At 48.4% G+C, this 17,062-nt stretch overlaps 2 protein-coding genes and 1 pseudogene across 3 annotated transcripts; 2 read left to right on the forward strand and 1 right to left on the reverse strand.

The window, feature by feature from the left end:
- Positions 1–1,807: 1,807 nt before the first annotated feature.
- Positions 1,808–6,215, forward strand: LOC136458309 (uncharacterized; annotated as a pseudogene).
- A 2,151-nt stretch (positions 6,216–8,366) lies between these two features.
- LOC136486449 (heavy metal-associated isoprenylated plant protein 39-like) lies at positions 8,367–9,911 on the forward strand. Of its 2 annotated transcripts, none has more exons than XM_066483349.1 (3): positions 8,367–8,591; positions 8,676–8,754; positions 9,499–9,911. In XM_066483349.1, exons 1-3 carry the CDS (start codon positions 8,583–8,585, stop codon positions 9,726–9,728), a joined length of 318 nt encoding a protein of 105 aa, XP_066339446.1. In that variant the 5' UTR covers positions 8,367–8,582; the 3' UTR covers positions 9,729–9,911. The 2 variants fall into 2 exon arrangements, with proteins under 2 accessions (XP_066339446.1, XP_066339440.1); XM_066483343.1 differs by having other exon boundaries at positions 8,371–8,591; positions 8,673–8,754; positions 9,499–9,909.
- Positions 9,912–10,621: 710 nt separating this feature from the next.
- On the reverse strand, positions 10,622–12,614 carry LOC136486462 (pentatricopeptide repeat-containing protein At3g60050-like). Its single transcript, XM_066483361.1, has one exon. It carries the CDS (start codon positions 12,464–12,466, stop codon positions 10,952–10,954), a length of 1,515 nt encoding a protein of 504 aa, XP_066339458.1. The 5' UTR covers positions 12,467–12,614; the 3' UTR covers positions 10,622–10,951.
- Between the last annotated feature and the right edge of the window lie 4,448 nt (positions 12,615–17,062).

The raw sequence follows: 17,062 nt of genomic DNA on the forward strand, positions 1-17,062 counted from the left end.
AATGAAATTTTTCCAAGGAAATTTCATCTCAAAACCCCAGTCAGGCGCTAGCACTGCCAGAAGGCCGGAGGCGGAGTCTCTGGATTTTAATCGTTTCCTGTTCCGAACAATTTTAGCCACACGCGTGCAGTTCTTCCGTTGTGACAAACAACCGGCGAACAACAACCCGCTAGTGCCCATTTTTCTCGCCCTGTGGCCTGTGCTGGCTGCCGCGTCCAGCATCATCTAGCGCCTGCGAGACCCCGAGTCACATCACTCTCTCAAAATGGAATCGGATAATCGGATAAAGAAGAATGGTGTCACTGTACGTCTGTACCAGGCGTAGTGCCACCGCCCACACCGTCACCACCCCGTCAGGTCGACGACGACGCCTTCGACCGTGACCCCGTGTTGGCACTTGGCATGCCGCATCCAGCCACACTCCTTCTGGTTCCAGAATGAAGTCCGGCGTCTTTTCTGCGTTCGGTGGCGTGGTCGATTAGCGTCGGCTTGTCGCGGGGCCTTCAGTCCGTCCTTCACAGCTTGTGTACACACAGCGCCTGCAAGCACACCAGAGACTTCACAACAGGTACAGAATAATAAAAAGGCATAACGAAAGAGTGGTATCAATAATCAACCGTCCTTTTCGTACCTCTTCTTGAATCCAGAGTTCTGCGAGGAGGGATGTCAGCGTCAGCGAGGAAGTCGAATCTGAGTCGACCACCAACCAGGAGGGCGACGGAGCACCTGAACGCGTCACGGGCTCGATGAACCAGACTGAACCTGAACCAAGGAAAGGAAGTCGCGTCCGACGCACCAACGTGCGGTTCGGTGGAGATGAGTGGGCGTGAGTCATAGGATACGCACAGCTGCGTCTATGAGACTCACGCCGATAGCCCAAGGGCCGGTATACATAGGAACAGAGAGAGAGTCCGAGGGGTATGAAAAACATACGAGAACAACTGAATACTAAGCTTCTCCTTCCGTCATCTGGCTGTTCTTCCAACTTCCCCTTCCCCTGTCCAATCCCTTCCTCCTGGGAAGCTAACAATTGGTATTCAGAGCCTTCCGATTCTCCTTCGCGTGCCCTTTCTCTTCTCTGATTCGCAACTTGCCGTGGTTGGTAGATTTTGTCGCGCCGCCGCTAGCTGTGGTTGCGCGATTGATTTCCTGTAAATCTCCGGATCCGCGAATCGAGTCGAGAACACGCGACCTGGATTCCTCACCACCGCCGCCACCACCACCGCCGCCACCACCACCAAGACCTCCAATCCGTTTCCACTATACTCGTTCCGCCAAACGTCGGGGCGCCATGAATCTGGATATCCAGCTCCTGTTGGCGGAGTTCCAGAAACTCACCTCCGCACAAGTCGTTACCCAGAAGAAAATCGACAAGCAGACGGATCTCCTGGAGCGGCGATTCATCGAAGCGGATGAAGTCCTAGACAAGCGCTTCCGGGAGGCCAACGCGGCGGTCGAGCAGCGGATCATCGACTCCGAACTTTGCCAGGACGCACGCCTCAGCTCCATTGAGAAGACCGCTTCAGATCTCACCTCTTGGCGCCATGAACACGAAGGCATCGTCGACGACCTCCGTCTTCGCATCGGCAAGCTTGACAAGTACTGAAACCGATCCGTGATTGAGTTCGCCACCGCTCACCTCGAGCCGGCTATCTTCACCGAACCACCAGTCAAGTCGGAGCAGCACGCCGCATCTGCATCTGCTAGCTACAAGGCTGCTCGCCCCAACGGGCACGATGTTGATCCTCACCACCGGGAGAATGAGTTTGGGGTTGTCACAACCTATACTCATTCCCCGGTCACGGGTATGGACAACTCCTCTGCAAATCCCCTTAAGTTTCATGGCACTGCATATGACTTAGTGTTATCCCGCAATCGCCCACCTGAAACCCACCGTAACCCCACCGGCAAGCTTCCCAAAATGTCCTTCCCAACCTTTGATGGCACTGACCTTAAACTATGGATTACTTGCGCTGAAGATTACTTTGACATGTACTCTGTTGATCCCTCAGTCTAGATTCAGTGCTCACGCATGCAATTCTTTGGCCCTGCCAAACGTTGGATCCAATCAGTTACTGACAAACTGAAAACCATGACCTAGTCTGAATTTTGTCAAGCCTTGCATACCCGTTTTGATCGCGATCAACATGAATACCTTCTTCACAAGATGAACTGCATTCACCAAAATTCTTCTGTGCAAGATTATGTTGATCGTTTTTCTGAACTTGTTGACCAGCTCACAGCCTATGATTCCTCCACAAATGCTCTGCATTACATCACTCGTTTCCTAGATGGCTTACATTCAGATATTCGTACTGTCATTCTTGTTCAGCGCCCCGATTCTCTGGATACTGCGTATACTTTGGCGTTGTTGCAGGAAGAGGCTGCGGAGTCATCATGGAAACGTGAGTTCAAGCCATGGCATCAGAAGGCTGGCTATTCCCCTCCTCCACGACAAGACAGTTTGCAAGTTGGTATAGTGGACAAACCCTTGCTGAATCACAAACCACTGGACAAGAAGCTCGCCGATCTCAAGGCTTACCGGCGTGCCCGTGGTTTGTGTGATCACTACGGAGAGAAGTGGAATCGTGACCACAAGTGTGCACAACAAGTGGGACTCCATGTTTTGGATGAGCTCTATGCTCTTTTCTCTGAAGAACCAGTAGAAGATCCAACACAAGATGGCACTAAGGGACCAGAGCCAGAAGAAACCTGTTACTGCTTATCTTCTGACACTATAGCGCAACCGGGGGTAAAGACCTTGCAATTCCAAGGCATGTTTTAGCAGCGGCCGGTCTTGATCCTCTTGGATTCAGGTAGCTCCACATCATTTATCAGCCAGCACCTACTATCTCAACTGTCAGTTATCCCAGTTCAGTGTCCTTCACTAACTGTCAAAGTAGCCAATGGTGAGTTCATGCAGTGTTTTGCACAATTGCCAGCAGCAGTATGGACTATTCAACAGCACTAGTTTACTCATGATCTCAAGGTCTTGCCCATCACACACTATGACATGATCCTTGGCATGGATTGGCTACAACTCTTCAGTCCAATGAAGGTGGACTGGTTGCATCGCTGGTTGGTCATTCCTTATAAAGGTACTACGGTCCGGTTATAAGGCAATCCATTATTAGAGGATTTTGGGAATGATGAGTTGTTGGTGCACATATGCAGTATCACTCCACAACCTCCTACCACCGAGGGTCAGTTCCCTCCAGCCATCGGTGCCTTACTGACTGAGTTTCCTTCTGTCATTTGTCCACCTGACCAACTACCACCTAAGAGGGACTGTGACCATGAGATACCATTGATTGAAGGGGCTTGGCCGGTCATAGTACGACCATACCGTTACCCACCAGCCCTCAAGGATGAAATTGAATCTTAGATTGATTCTATGCTGCAACAGGGTATAATCCAACCAAGTACTTCACCATTCAACTCGCCTGTCTTGCTGGTCCGTAAAAAGGATGGTTCCTGGAGATTTTGTGTCAACTATCGATACCTCAATGCCCTTACTATCAAGACTACATTTCCTATTCCAGTCTTTGACCAACTCATGGATGAGCTAGCAGGTGCTCGGTATTTTTCCACCCTGGACCTATTGTCGGGCTATCACCAGATCCGATTAAAGGAAGGTGAAGAGCACAAAACGGCGTTCTCCACCCATGTGGGCCACTATGAATTCAAGGTCGTCGCCTTTGAACTTTCTGGTGCACCTGGCACTTTCCAAGGAGCCATGAACAGTACTCTCAAAACTTGCCTCCACCGGTGTGCTATTGTTTTCTTTGATGACATCCTTATTTACAGCAAGTCTTTTGAGGAGCATCTCGGTCATCTCCGTCTGGTTTTGTCTTTGCTAGCTCAAGATCAGTGGCACATCAAGCTCTCCAAGTGCAAGTTTGCGCAAACTGAGATCTCTTATTTGGGCCATGTCATCAGTGCTAAAGGTGTGGCTACAGACCTAGCTAAGATTGAGGCAGTAGTTTCCTGGCCAATGCCGACTACAGTCAAGGAACTTCGGAGCTTTCTCGGTTTTGCCAGTTTCTACCGCCGCTTCGTTCGACATTATACAGTCATCTCAAAGCCGCTGACAACATTGTTGGAGAAGCATTCACTGTTCATGTGGTCTACTGAACATGATTCGGCATTCCAGACTCTAAAGAAATGCTTGAGTTTTGCTCCAGTGCTAGCCCTTCCTGATTTCCAAAGACAATTCTGTATTGAGACTGATGCTTCTCACTATGGAGTTGGTGCCGTGCTCCTTCAGGAGGGCCATCCACTTGCTTTTCTGAGTCGAGCTCTTGGGCCCAAGAATCAGGGGTTGTCAGCATACGAGAAAGAATACATGGCTATCATTATTGTTGTTGATCAGTGGCGTTCCTATTTGCAGCTCGGTGAGTTTGTCATTTTCACCGATCACAAGAGCCTCATACATTTGAGTGATCAACAACTTCACACTGCATGGCAACAGAAGGTGTTCACAAAATTGTTGGGTTTGCAATACAAAATAGTATATAAGTCGGGTACTGACAATCGGGTTGCGGATGCCCTGTCTCGCATTGGCCATCCAGAGGAGCTGTCTGCCATTTCCGCCCCAGTGCCTTCCTGGCTCGATGCCATCATCCAGAGCTATGCATCGGATGCTCGGGCTCAGGAACTGATGGCCAAGCTAGCTATCTCTGCAAACTCTGAGCCTAATTTCTCTATGCACCAAGGGCTGCTTCGGTACAAGGGTCGTATTTGGGTGGGACCTGATGTGCCTCTACAACACAAGATTATCACAACTTTCCATTCTTCCCCAGTGGGCGGTCATTCTGGTTGTCCTGCCACCTACCGACGCATCAAGCTTCTTTTTGCCTGGACCGGTCTGAAATCATCCGTTCAACAGTTTGTGGCTGCATGTCCTACTTGTCAGCAAGCCAATCCTGATCGTGCCAAATACCCCGGTCTACTCCAACCTTTACCGGTTCCCAGTATGGCATGGCAAAGCATCTCGATGGACTTTGTGGAGGGCCTTCCACCATCTGGGGGCAAGAATTGTATCCTGGTGATTGTCGGTCATTTTTCCAAGTATGCACACTTCATCCCAATGGCTCATCCATTCACTGCTTTTACAGTGGCCAAAACATTTATCACCAATGTGTATCGTCTCCATGGTCTGCCATTGTCAATCATCTCGGACCGTGACAAGGTTTTCACTAGTCAGCTTTGGCAAGAGCTTTTCCGTTTGGTCGGCGTCACTCTTCGGATGTCTTCAGCTTACCATCCTCAAACCGACGCCCAAACGGAACGTGTGAATCAGTGCATGGAAACTTTTTTGCGTTGCTTTGTCAGTTCCTGTCCAGCTAAGTGGCTTGATTGGATCTTCCTGGCTGAGTATTGGTACAACACCACATGGCATTCTTCATTGAAGTATTCACCATTCTTTGTCCTCTATGGTCATCACCCGCACCACTTTGGGATCTCTGAAGACAGTTCTGTTTCCTCAGTTCCCCTAGCTGATTGGATGAAGGAAAAAAATCAATGATAAACACTCTCATTCACCAACACCTAGCCCGGCTCAGCAGTGCATGAAGACACAAGCTGACAAATCTCGTTTCGAACGCCAATTTGCAGTGGGCGACTGGGTGTACCTCAAGTTGCAGCCTTATGTGCAAACCTCTTTGGCTGCGCACGCTAACCAAAAGCTAGCTTTCAAATTCTTTGGCCTGTTTCAGGTCATCGGTCGCGTGGGCGCAATCGCTTACAAGCTCAAGCTGCCGGAAAATTCAGCCATTCATCCCGTTTTCCATGTGTCCCAGCTCAAGACGGCGATCCCCACATCTCATTCAGTGGCTGATCTTCCCCACAATCTCGACAGGTTGCAGATACCACTGAAGATTCTCCAGAGGCGCATCCACACAACCGACCACAACGTCGTTCCCCAGGTGCTCGTGCAATGGTCCAATCTGCCGCCATCTCTTGCTACCTAGGAAGACACTAAAGCTCTCCGGCAAAGGTTTCCTCACGCTCCTGCTTGGGGACAAGCAGGTCTTCGTCGGGGAGGGGATGTCAGCGTCACCAAGGAAGTCGAACCTAAGTCAACCACCAACCAGGAGGGCGATGGAGCACCTGAACGCGTCACGGGCTCGGTGAACCAGGCTGAACCTGAACCAAGGAAAGGGAGTCGCGTCCGACGCACCAACGTGCGGTTCGGTGGAGATGAGTGGGCGTGAATCATAGGATACGCACAGCTGCGTCTGTGAGACTCGCGCCGATGGCTAAGGGCGGTATACATAGGAACAGAGAGAGAGACCGAGGGGTATGAAAAACATATGAGAACAACTGAATACTAAGCTTCTCCTTCCGTCATCTGGCTGTTCTTCCAACTTCCCCTTCCCCTTTCCAATCCCTTCCTCTGGGAAGCTAACAAGGGATTACTAGTCACTTTGTCAACACAAAAGTCATACGAGCCTGACTGCGCGTCAGCACTGAATCAGGCCGACCGCACGTACGCGAGAGAAAATTGTTATTATAGGACGCGAAACAATGTGCTTCGTTATTATAGGACTTCAATCGTCGATTTCGCTAAAACGACACTTAAAACGTTGGCACTTTGTTTTAGATGACATTTGGTCCTTTTAATCACTTTTCTTATTTCAAATACATGTATTTTGCCATGGGAGGACCATATTGCCCTTGTGCGTGGGCTGCCTGGCAAATGCTGCCGCCGCCGCCTGGCCTGGGCAGGCTGGCTGGCTGCTGCCCGGCGCGCGAGAGCGTGACGAGCACCCGCGGCGGCCTGCGCGCTAGCGGGGTGGTGCCGAGCACGCCATGCCGGACAGCGCGACGAGCACCCGCGGCGGTACGCGCTCGTTGCCGCTCTTCCTCCTCGCCGTGGCCACAAGCTCGCCTCGCTTGACTCCGACGACGATGCTTTCAATGGTGACTCCGACGAGGAGGAGGTGGCGGTGCAGCTCGCCGCACAGCGCCGGCAAGCTCTGGCTGAGAGCCTAAGCGCAGCTGAGCCGAAGCCGCTGCGTGCTCCGTGCCCTGCCTGCTGTTAGCTTGATGACGGCATCATGACATCGTGCCTATGTCATATACTTCCTTTTTCCTCTTCAAATATAAAACCAAAAATACATGAATACCTTTACTCATCATCGTCACCATGGCCGATGCTCATCACCACGTTTCGTTTCATCTTCGTCTGACGCACCGTTTCGTCTGACCGGTGGGCAGGCTGGCTGGCTGTTACCGCCGCCGCCCGGCTGGCAGGCTTGCTGCAGCCGTTGCCTGGGCAGGCTGGCTGGCACGCTTGCCGCCACCGCCGGGTATGTCACATATTATTAAAATTCACAAAAATACAATAAAAATTCTAAAAAAATTAGAGTAAAATTCTGGACATATAACACAATATTAAGTACACATAAATTCATCTCACATGTGTACTTAATATTATGTTATATGTCCAGAATTTTACTCTAATTTTTTTTAGAAATTTTATTGTATTTTTGTGAATTTTAATAATGTGTGACAGCCAGCCAGCTTGCCCACCGGTCAGACGAAACGGTGCGTAGACGAAGATGAAACGAAACATGGTGACGAGCATTGGCCGTGGTGACGAGGATGAGTAAAGGTATTTATGTATTTTTGGTTTTATATTTGAAGAGGAAAAATGAAGTATATGACATAGGCACGATGTCATGATGCTGTCATCAAGCTAACAGCAGGGCAGGGCACGGAGCACGTGGCGGCTTCGGCTCAGCCGCGCTCAGGCTCTCAGCCAGAGCTTGCCGGCGCTGTGCGGCGAGCTGCACCGCCACCTCCTCCTCGTCGGAGTCACCATCGAAAGCATCGTCGTCGGAGTCAAGCAAGACGAGCTTGTGGCCACGGCGAGGAGGAAGAGCGGCAACGAGCGCGTACCGCCGCGGGTGCTCGTCGCGCTGTCCGGCATGGCGTGCTCGGCGCCACCCCGCTAGCGCGCAGGCCGCCGCGGGTGCTTGTCGCGCTCTCACATGCTGGGCAGCAGCCAGCCAGCCTGCCCAGGCCAGGCGGCGGCGACAGCAGCCAGGCAGCCCACGCACAAGGGCAATACGGTCCTCCCATGACAAAATACATGTATTTGAAATAAGAAAAGTGATTAAAAGGACCAAATGTCATCTAAAACAAAGTGCCAACGTTTCAAATGTCGTTTTAGCGAAGTCGACGATTGGAGTCCTATAATAACGAAGCCCGTTGTTTCGCGTCCTATAATAGCAATTATCTCCGTACGCGAACGCACCAATATATTGTTTCCTTCAAATAAAAAAGATAAGATAAGAAAACAAACAGAAAAGACACAAAACTGTGGGTTGGCGAAATAGACAACCTCACCTCCTCAGCCTGCAGTGCCAGCCAAAAACAGCCCCCCTCGGCCTACCCGGCTACTCAGCACCAAGAACAGACGGCCAAGTGCACTCGCGCCTTTATATAAAGGAATCCACCAGCAGCATTAGCTTTGGTTTCTTCTCCGTGTATGAACATACCCATCGCAGGGCATTCTCGAGCATAGCGTCTGCCTTTCCCCTCCTATCCTCCACTCCTTTGTCCAGAGCTTTGAGATGGCTCAGGTATACAGAATTCTCCCTCCTGATTTGGTTCTTCAGTTCCCTCGGTTGCTCATAGCTCTGTGTTGCTTGATCGGTCCGCAGCAGAAGGTGGTGCTCCGGGTTCCAACCATGACAGATGACAAGATCAAGCAGAAGGCCATCGAAGCTGTTGCAGACATTTACGGTAACATTTTGCATCCACCCTCTGGTTGACTGTCTTCCTGTTTTCTGGATGATGGATTGTTTTGCTGTTGAGGCTCGGAAAATATGTTCTGCAAAAGAAGGCATTGGATATGGTATTTGCACAAACTAGCATATTGTTTGTTTCATTGTTTGCCCACCGTTCAATCTTTAAGGCACATACTTCCAATGATTAGGATGAGTTTACGACAGAAGCTTTTTTTTCGAGAACACGACTTCACGTGTATTTCATTAAGTAGAGTTTAAGACAGAAGCTCGAGAGGATAAATCATATTAGGTGGAATTCGCTTATCAAACATGCTAACACAAAGATGAGGACCACTCAGGAAATCTGTGTGTGGTCGGAAGGACTCTTCTTTATGCATGAAAGTTGTTATATATGCTCGGTGCAGGTGAACAGCGTACAAGGGGTTGGTATATGTTTCACAAAAAGAACTGGGGTTTTCAAACCCAGTACATAAATATTTGAAAAACGTGTAGACTGAAGAAAACTTAGCAACCTGTCTATTCGATTCTAGTTGCTATGAGGATATTTACTTGTTAGCAGTAAGCAGTTATAATCTTCGAAAGAATGTTTTCTCAGTCTGGTTTTTCTTCATGCCATATCTTAACAGCAGTACAACACATAAAATGGAAAATAAATATACTTCTACAAAGCGCTGAACAAGAAGAAAGAACAATGTGTCAGCAAGAAAATTTGATGATACATACATTCTTCCGTGCACAGGTATTGACTCCATAGCAGCAGATCTGAAGGAGAACAAGATGACCATCATAGGCGAGATGGACACGGTGGCGATTGCCAAGAAGTTAAAGAAGATTGGGAAGATTGACATTGTGTCTGTTGGACCTGCAAAAGAAGAAAAGAAGGAAGAAAAGAAAGAGGAGAAAAAGGAGGAAAAGAAAGAAGAGAAGAAAGAGGAGAAGAAAGAAGAGAAGAAAGAAGAGAAGAAGTGATAAACCTATAAAACATATAATATCATCACATGGCCTCACCTATCTTCAGTTGCAATAGCTTTGACTTTGGACTGATGTTGCTATGTGGACTTACTATGTAATATTTATACTAGAGTGCATACAGTATTAGTTAAAAATAAAAGTACAATCTGTGCATTGCTTTTACTCCTTTTAGCATCTACGCTACCTCCTAACCAACTTATGTTCGTAAGTAATTAGATGTTCCCTTCTTTATGCAGCAAAGTGACAGAAGCTCTGCCTTTCAATTAAGGTAGAAAAGAGAGACTAGATGGCTAGATGCTCAATCTAACTAACAATTATCAGGAAACTCAAATATCCTGGCAGACCTGTATCTAAAAAAAATGAATCATATGCATACTCCTTGAAGCAACGGAGGACTGGACAGACTGAATCTTGAAATCTATATGAATAATAATTAATATACTTAAACTGCCATGTTGCACATATCGCTATCACTTAAAGAAAAGGCAAACTTTTTAACAGGTATGAGTACCAATAAAGCAGTCAAGTGATCAGCGGCCTGTTCGCTTGGACGTAAACGATCGTAAATTTCCAGCCAGAACAGTATTTTTCTCTCACACCAAACCAGCCAGCAGTAATAATCCACGATCGTATACGATCGTTTCAGCCCCAGCCGAACAGGCTGCAGATACTGCCAATATCTTAAACAACACCGGAAAGGGGCAATAATGCATAGACTTCCACCTCTTAGTGCTTAAAGATAATTCACGATGCATTTTACAGGCTTGTCTAATTTCTAACATGTAATCAACAAATCCTATGCTAGGGTTGGCAGAAATGACTTTCTGTGCAGAACCCATACCAGGAAAGGCACTAGTTACTGCAGCGATGTTGCTAACAGTAACAGGTCATGCAACTATCTAGGTATGATTTCTTGAGCATATCTAGGTGAGGGAGCAATATAAATCTTTTTCATTCTATCAGATCAGAGGACCAGGGAATCAAGATTTATTGATTACTCATGACTAGTGTCCACCACCCTATCTCAAACAAGAACAGCATACAACACTTCTTTTCTGTACTTCATCAACAAACAAAGAATCCCGCAGGACATGTGCTACATCAAGCATAAAAATTATAGTGTAACCACTTCCATAGGATACTCCTTCATAATCCATCTGTCAGAAACACAAACAGCCAAAAGAAATGAACCTCTGCATCTAACTATAGAGCATCTCATCTCACCATCTTCTAAACCCTCCAAACCTTGACAGCAGATGAAGATAATGACCCTTATCTGTCATGTACTTAATGACATTATTAGCTTGAGTATCCTTCCCAGCAATCCGCAGTCTACTTACTAGACTACTGTACACAGAGAAGTTTGGCGTGCATCCATGTGAGTCCATGTCCTTCAGCATAGCGAATGCTTTATCAAACTCCCCTACTGTGCAAAGCCCCCGTATCATTGAATTGTATGTGTACACATTTGGAAGCTGCCCTCTCACCAGCATATCATCAAAAAACCTCTGGGCTTCCTCAAATTCCCCAGCTGCCACATAGCTTGAGATCATAACAGTATAGCAGACAACATCTGGGTCACACCCTTTCTTGATCATCTCATCAAAGAAATACTTGCAAGCTTCTAGGTTGCCAGCACGGCCAAGACCATCTATCAAATTTGTGAAATGGAGCACATTTGGCACACACCCAACATCACTCATATAGTTCAGCAAATTGAGAGCTGCTAGGGGTTTGTCTCCCTTACCAAGCACATGAAGCAACAGATTGTAAGTATGGAGGTCCGGCGTAAGCCCATTTGTTCCCATCTCATCAAGTAACCGATGGAATTGATCCAACTTCCCGAGCATATACTTTGCACGCATCACCACATTGTATGTCAAGACATCAGGTGAGTACCCCTCAAGGATCATTTTCTCGTGAACCCACTCAATCAGCGAGTACTGCTCTATGGTCAGAAGTGTGTGCAATATTGCATTAAACACATTTCTGAATGGGCGGTAGTTGAAAGTACTCGACTTGATGAACCTCTCCACCAGCCTCCGCCTCAACCCAACCTTCCCAGATGCACATATCAAGAGGTGGAACGTCCGGGAAGAGACAGGCAGCCCCTTCTCCATCATCTCCTCAAACAGCCGCCACATCGCCTTGACCTCCCCACACTCGGCGAAAACCTTCATGACGAGGTTGTACATGCTCGTGCCGTGTTGGTACCCTTCCTGCTGCCCCGCCCATATGAAGAACTTATACGCCAGCTTCGGGTACCTCTCACGGTTCACACTGTCCACGGACACAACAATCCTGAACAGCACCTCCCTCACCAGCGCAATGGACACCTTCGGGCGCATTTCATCGAGCGCCTGGCGGGCGCTGAACCCCGGGCCATCCTGCAGCAGTATCCTAAAGATCCTGTCCGCCTCCAGCCTCACATCCTCGAAGAACCGCCTCCTGGAACTGTGTCCAGGGGAAAAAGTTTCGCCGTCATCGTCATCACCCTCCGGCGGGCCTCGGGGCGGCGGCAGCCGGAGGAGTACTTCCCGCGGGAAGCGGCCGGCGTTCAGGCCTGCCACCTCCTCCCCTCCCTCACGGACTCCGTCGCCATTGCGCTGTCCAGTGTCTGGAGGACTCTCACCGCCGTTTCTGGAACCGTCGCTGCAGAGACGCCGCGACGGGCAGAGCCGGGCCGAGATCGCTCGGGCTGCTCGGAACGGAGGTAGGTGAGCGCCCGTGATCATAGAGTACGCGCACTCAAGCACATGGCGAGTGAGTGGCTCCACGGGAAGGTGATGGCGCCGAGCTATAGTTCGAAGGGTGGGGCGGCACGGCGGCTCGCCGGCGCCAAGGGAAAGGAGTCTTAGCTGCCTGCTGCCGCCGTGCGCTCAATTCCGCCACGAAATGAACTCAGTTGCCAGGGCAGAATCTTTGTTGCCTGCTTATTGGGCTTCTCTGGATATGGCACATGTTTCTGTTGGGCCTCAATCTGGCCTACTCATTCCTTTGAAACATCCACAGATTAGCGACGACCCGCTCTTTCTGTAGTTCAAAAGGTCCAATTTATCTCCAATTATAACGGTCGTTCAATTTCCCTCCCTAATCAGTAAAACCAGTTTTTTAAAACCCCCAGTAAGCTTTTGAAAACTAGTTTTAGTTTTTTTTTTCTAAAATCATGCTCTATTATGGCTGGTGCCTAGCTTGAATTGTTTGAATCTTGATAAACTTATTTTGATGCTTATTTGCTAGTATAAGCTCTCGTTGTCAATTATAATTAGTCAATGGTTTGAACTACATAGAAGCGTCAGGGTGGGCATTGATCCCCTTCCCTAGATAAAAAGTAGTTGTTAGCATGTGTGACTGCACCATCCTGCAGCACATAGCATGTTCTCATTTCTATTATAACCGGTATAAGCTATTGACCAAGTGACTTTGATGACGACACACCATACTTCGTAATGGCTCTGTTCGTTTCTCTTATAATCCGTCTTTTTCAGCTTATTTTTTTAGTCGAAACAGTATTTTTCTCTCACAACAAATCAACCAGAACAGTGTTTTTGCTTGTTTTTTCAGCAAAGCGAATAGGGCCAAGATTTATTAGTACGAACATATCGTCTTTCGTGTCATTTGATTCTACCCATATAAACATTTTGTCTCATATGCTACCATCTAAATTTTCTTGTCACGTTATGCTGGCTTGATGACGCTTCTGCCATCAACATTGACTAGTATAATAGATAGCGAGTGTGCGACACCAAAGCCACTCGCTCCCATGCATCCCGTGTGCGACACAACGCAACATCAGGATGCGAGCCCCCCCTAGCTGCCTCCACCGACGCCGGTCTTCATCCCGCCTGTGCCGCACAGCCGCTGCGTTGGCCTGCCTACTCCGACGCCGGTCCCCCGCCTGTTTTCTTACCCCGGCGCCGCGATGAACGTGCAATAGGCCAAAAACCCTAGCGGCCCGGCTGCAGATCCTTGCTGGCCGGCCACAGCTCCGGCGCCGCCGCCATCACTCCAGGGATCTCGCCGCCCCCGCCGAGGACGCGGCGCTGGCCGGATCTAAGGACACCCCTGCCCCGACAGTGATGGGTTACGAGGCCGCGGCACAACTCCCTCAAAGAGTCAAAGGTGCCCCCACCCCCACTCTGTCGTGTGCGCCGCCCCACCCCAGATCCATGGTTGCGGTGGCGAAGGCTGGATCATGGTTGCGATGGCAGAGGCTGATTCCACGATGGCCTTCCCCAACGTCTCTATCCTCCACATTCTCTATGGCTGTGAGTCCACACTCTACTCTCTGGATTGGCATTGGATCTAGCATTTCACCCGATATGAGCAGGGAGCAATTGCAGGCGGTCATGTTTAAATTAATCATGTTTTGCTTTTGGATGCAACGTAGGTGTTTGATGGTATTTCACTGCGAAGAGGAGCTCCAGTCCTATCTACATCTTGGAGGTATGTGATTTAGAATTTTGGGTCAGTTGCTTGCCTGCAGTTCATTCTTTAGAATTGAATACTGATGAAAAATCATGTTGCCTCTACTATCTGATGAAAATCAGCTAGCTCTTTAACTCCTTATTATCAATATCAACCGTACTCTATACTTGCATGTGTATCATAAGATTTGTGCTGAAACTCGCCCATCGCTGCCCATATGCTCAGAAAAGAGCCATTGCTATTCTACCACTAAAAGTAGAAACCCCTATGTTGCCAGAGAGGAGGCATCCTAGAAGGTAGAAGCCCCTCACCCCAAGCCCAAGCCCCAGCACAACTGCTTCATCTTAATGCTTGGTTCCAGACTCTGCACTTCTGCAACACCCGTGCTTCCATGACGAGGGGCAAGGTAGCTCGCCTATCTATGCGCACACTTCCAGTTGTGAAATCATTATGAATCCTCCAAATAGATGGTAATGTAGAGTGCCTGTAATCAAATATTTTAAACCGGTTCTCAGTATGCAAAATGCACCAAAGTATTTACATGTTGTTAGTTCAACGAACATAAGGAAGCCATTCAAACCTAACAGCTTGTTGATTTTATAAAAAAATAATTTTTGTTTGCATTTTACTATTTAATTAATAATCCAACACGACACTACTTTTTCTTTTTTTATATATTCAACCATAATGAGCTGCAAATAACAATTATCTACTGCAACATGTTCTAACCCTGGTAAGCTCTGTGTTTTTTTAATGTTTTTTCAACTTTTTCAAGATGATCTTGATATTTAATTTAACGAGACAACTGATCATTTTTAAATCTGTTTGGCATTGTTGAAGGGTCGAGATGGTGGGGGGGTGAATAGTCATTTTTAAAACTTAATCGCATCGGCTAACCGAAACAAGTGCGGAATTAAAACTATCAGTCTAGCCAAGACTACACCCCTCTATCTATGTTCTCTAGCACCTTGTAAAGATCATAATTAAGCAACAAAGGTGTCGGGCTAACTAGAGCTCACATAACCAACTCTAAAAGCAAGGTCACACAAACATATGCCACTAGTATTTCAAGCAATGAGGGAGCTCCTACACATGCTAATAAGCAAAAGCACAAAGCCAACTAAGCTCACTAGCAATGCTCAATAACAAGGCAACCAATGCTAAATTAGAGAACACAAATACTTAGCTACACAAACTAAGCAAAGTGACTAACAAGGTTACACAAACCAAATTAGCCACGCAAGGGAGCTACTTCTATGCTACACAAGCAAGAAGGTAACTAGTGAGCTACACAAGCTAACTAATCACAAGAGCAACTACGCAAGCATAATGTATATAAAAGTAATCATAAGCTTGTGTAGAGGGATTACAAACCAACGGTGTCGGTGCAGAAAGTGACCAACTAGTGAATATTTATAGTTTTGTTGTACGTTGTGATCGAAGGTGGCCTAGCACTCAATGACACATGATTTATATTGGTTCAGGCAACGTGCCCTACATCCAATTGGGGTCGGTCGGTGGCTTTATTCCTAAGCCCGGGTGCTCGAAGTTTGCAGTGGGGTTACAAACGAGAGGGAGAAAGATAGGGTGTACAAGAGGTCCGGTCAGCTCCGACCGGAAGGGCCGAGAATGACAGAAACTTTGCTATGAGCTAAGTGTTCAAGCGGGTGCTTGAGATCTAAACCTGGTGGTTCTGTGGTTGTGAGCTATCGATCTAAGGAACTCTGGCCTACTGGAATTGGTCTGGTCTCCCTTTGTTGGAGGAAGCACACCCCCTTTTATAGATGAAGAGAATGGCTTTACAAGTGAGAGGGTGAGGGTACGTATGTTGCCAAGCCTTGTTGCCCATGCCTACCGAGCCTTGTTGCCCACACCGACAGATACAAGATAGTGGTAGGCGCCTACAACACTGTTGTTGTCACTGTAGAATGTCAGATGCACACAGAAGGTCGTGCTGCCTTTTTCAGGGATGGTGGACGTCGGTACCTATAAATACTGTTTGATTCCTAGAGTCATGTGAGGAGTCTCACTATGTTCACCTGGTATGGTAAATCCTGGTGCCTATACCGCTATCGATGTCCAGAGACACGCGGAGGGCCTTACCGTATGGGAGTTTTAGCGGCCCCTACAATACTATAGAGGGAGATATCAGCGCCTACAATACTATTTGTGTCAGGGTGGCTGCTGAGTATTGTTCCATGTAGGGTATGGTCCCTGGTACAGTGGTTTTGACTTGTGAGCCTTGCCTTGCCTTTCTTCGCACATCTTCTGGTTCCTACCGAACGGGCGTCCCGGGTCAGATGGCTCCAGTTGGCTCTGAGTGCGCCGGTCGGAGAAGAATAGTGAGCAGGGTTCCTACGAGCCCCGGTCGGAGGGACATGGGGTCAGAGTCGAAAGTAGGGCTCGGGGTAGGCCTTTCGATCGGAGAGGCCATCCAGAGGCGGCTGAAGCTCGAATCGAGCGCTCCAGTCGGATAGGTGGGCCGAAGTAGCTGACGAGCGGGCATTGCTCTTCTTGGGCCTGGCCTTTCATCAGTTGTTGGACCGTCCCTTTGTCCTATTGTTTTTAGACTCTTGGGCTGAGCCTTGGCGCAGAAGTCGGTCCCCGAGGGACCCTGGGTTTATGAACCTGACAAACGGGAAGAACAAGGTTGACACGGTGATTTTCTCCTGAGGTTCACGTGCTTGCCAACATGCTACGTCCCCGTTGTGTCGACCGCTCACTTGGTGGTTCGATGGCTAATTGGTATCACCCACCAAGCCCGTACGTCAGGCACCACAAGAACCTACCCCAAAAGTGAGGGTAGCTCAATGACACGCTCAACTAGAGTTGCTCTTCGTGGCTCCCACGGGGCGAGCACAATGCCCCTCACAAAGCTCTTCTCTAGAGCACCGCATAAGCTT

The sequence above is a fragment of the Miscanthus floridulus genome, chromosome 1 (assembly GCF_019320115.1).
Source record: "Miscanthus floridulus cultivar M001 chromosome 1, ASM1932011v1, whole genome shotgun sequence".
Taxonomy (NCBI): Eukaryota; Viridiplantae; Streptophyta; class Magnoliopsida; order Poales; family Poaceae; genus Miscanthus; species Miscanthus floridulus.